At 40.2% G+C, this 1,280-nt stretch overlaps 1 protein-coding gene across 1 annotated transcript; it reads right to left on the bottom strand.

Annotated features, from left to right (window-relative positions):
* Positions 1-598: 598 nt before the first annotated feature.
* LOC137747585 (large ribosomal subunit protein eL39z/eL39x) lies at positions 599-1,280 on the bottom strand. The gene is made up of 3 exons (XM_068487717.1): positions 1,167-1,280; positions 978-1,081; positions 599-858 (listed from the first exon to the last, which is right to left on the bottom strand). The coding sequence occupies exons 1-3, from the start codon at positions 1,167-1,169 to the stop codon at positions 810-812; spliced, it is 156 nt and encodes a 51-aa protein (XP_068343818.1). The 5' UTR covers positions 1,170-1,280; the 3' UTR covers positions 599-809.

The following is a 1,280-nucleotide window of genomic DNA, read 5'->3' as shown; positions in this document are numbered from 1 at the left end:
TCCACGCAAGAAACTAGAAAAATCCCTCCATAGTAGTAACTGGACATCATCAGACATATATCGACTGTAAAAGACACCTCCATTTGAATCCCTCTAAAGGGCAATTCCCTTCTCACCTCAAATTGTTCAGTAAACCGACAAGATACTTCCGCTAACTATATGTCAAATTTCATTACGTAGAGTGAACAACGAGCTACCTAAACAGAAAGAAAATAATTTTCCCACAATTCCATGGCTCAACTTCAACATGCCTATCTATGCAATGTAATCAAAATCCAAACAAAACACTGAAATATTTTGACCAGAACATCTTAGCAACGCACTAATCAGCGTAACCAAACCCTTATGGATTACAAAGGCTGGACAGAATCATTGCTACTGTGTTCAAAATTCTATATCAATCACAGTAAGTACAAAATGAACGATGAACTACCCATCACCTCATAAAGATTTTTACGAGGCAAATACAACATGCCAAATCTGTCATCCAAACAAGTATATCACTAATCTGATGGTACAGGCAATCCGCAATCGAATTAAATTAAGAAAGACCAGCATGCCATCACCAACAAATATCGAAAACAGCATAAACAAGGCATTGAGAAGTCATGATTCAAATTAACTCATCTAAATTCAAAAATTGGTCCAACATTACTGGAAATACACTTAAACTACAAACCAAATACCAATTTCATAAGGCAATCTCCGCTTCGGGACTCCATGGAAGTTCCCACTTTGATTAAACATAAAACGCTTCCAACTGTTTCTCAGAATTAAAATATTGACCACCACATAGTGGGTGATCCACCTCAAAACCCGAGTTTGGTGCGGCGCCAGTGCCTGCGCTTAGCGTTGTACCTGAAGCAGCATGACGCCGTATTAGAGCAGGCGGGAGAAATTTCCAAGAGCAAAAAAGATAAATCGAATGTAAAAAATAAAATAAAAAAGAAATCAAATGGGGTCTCTTAGATCCGAACCTGATGGTGTTGTCGGTCCTCATGCGGATCCAGTGAGGAATGGGTCGGTTCTGCCTCATCTTCTTCGCCAGCTTCTTCTTGATCATGAAGGACTTGTGTGACGGCTGCAAATCCAACGGCCGATATCAAATATCAGAACAAGAAGAAAGAAGTCGACGAGTAGAAGATGCAGTTAGAGAGAGAGCTTACCATCTTCGCTGCTGGAGCTCGGAACGGAGGAGCGACTTGCAGACAAAATCCTAGCAGTAGGAAACCCTAATTGCTGAGTTTTGCAATTTATAGCTTTACAGCGATGGGTTTTAC

Source organism: Pyrus communis, chromosome 10, assembly GCF_963583255.1.
Source record: "Pyrus communis chromosome 10, drPyrComm1.1, whole genome shotgun sequence".
NCBI lineage: Eukaryota > Viridiplantae > Streptophyta > Magnoliopsida > Rosales > Rosaceae > Pyrus > Pyrus communis.
This window is presented reverse-complemented; position numbering and strand designations above follow the sequence as displayed.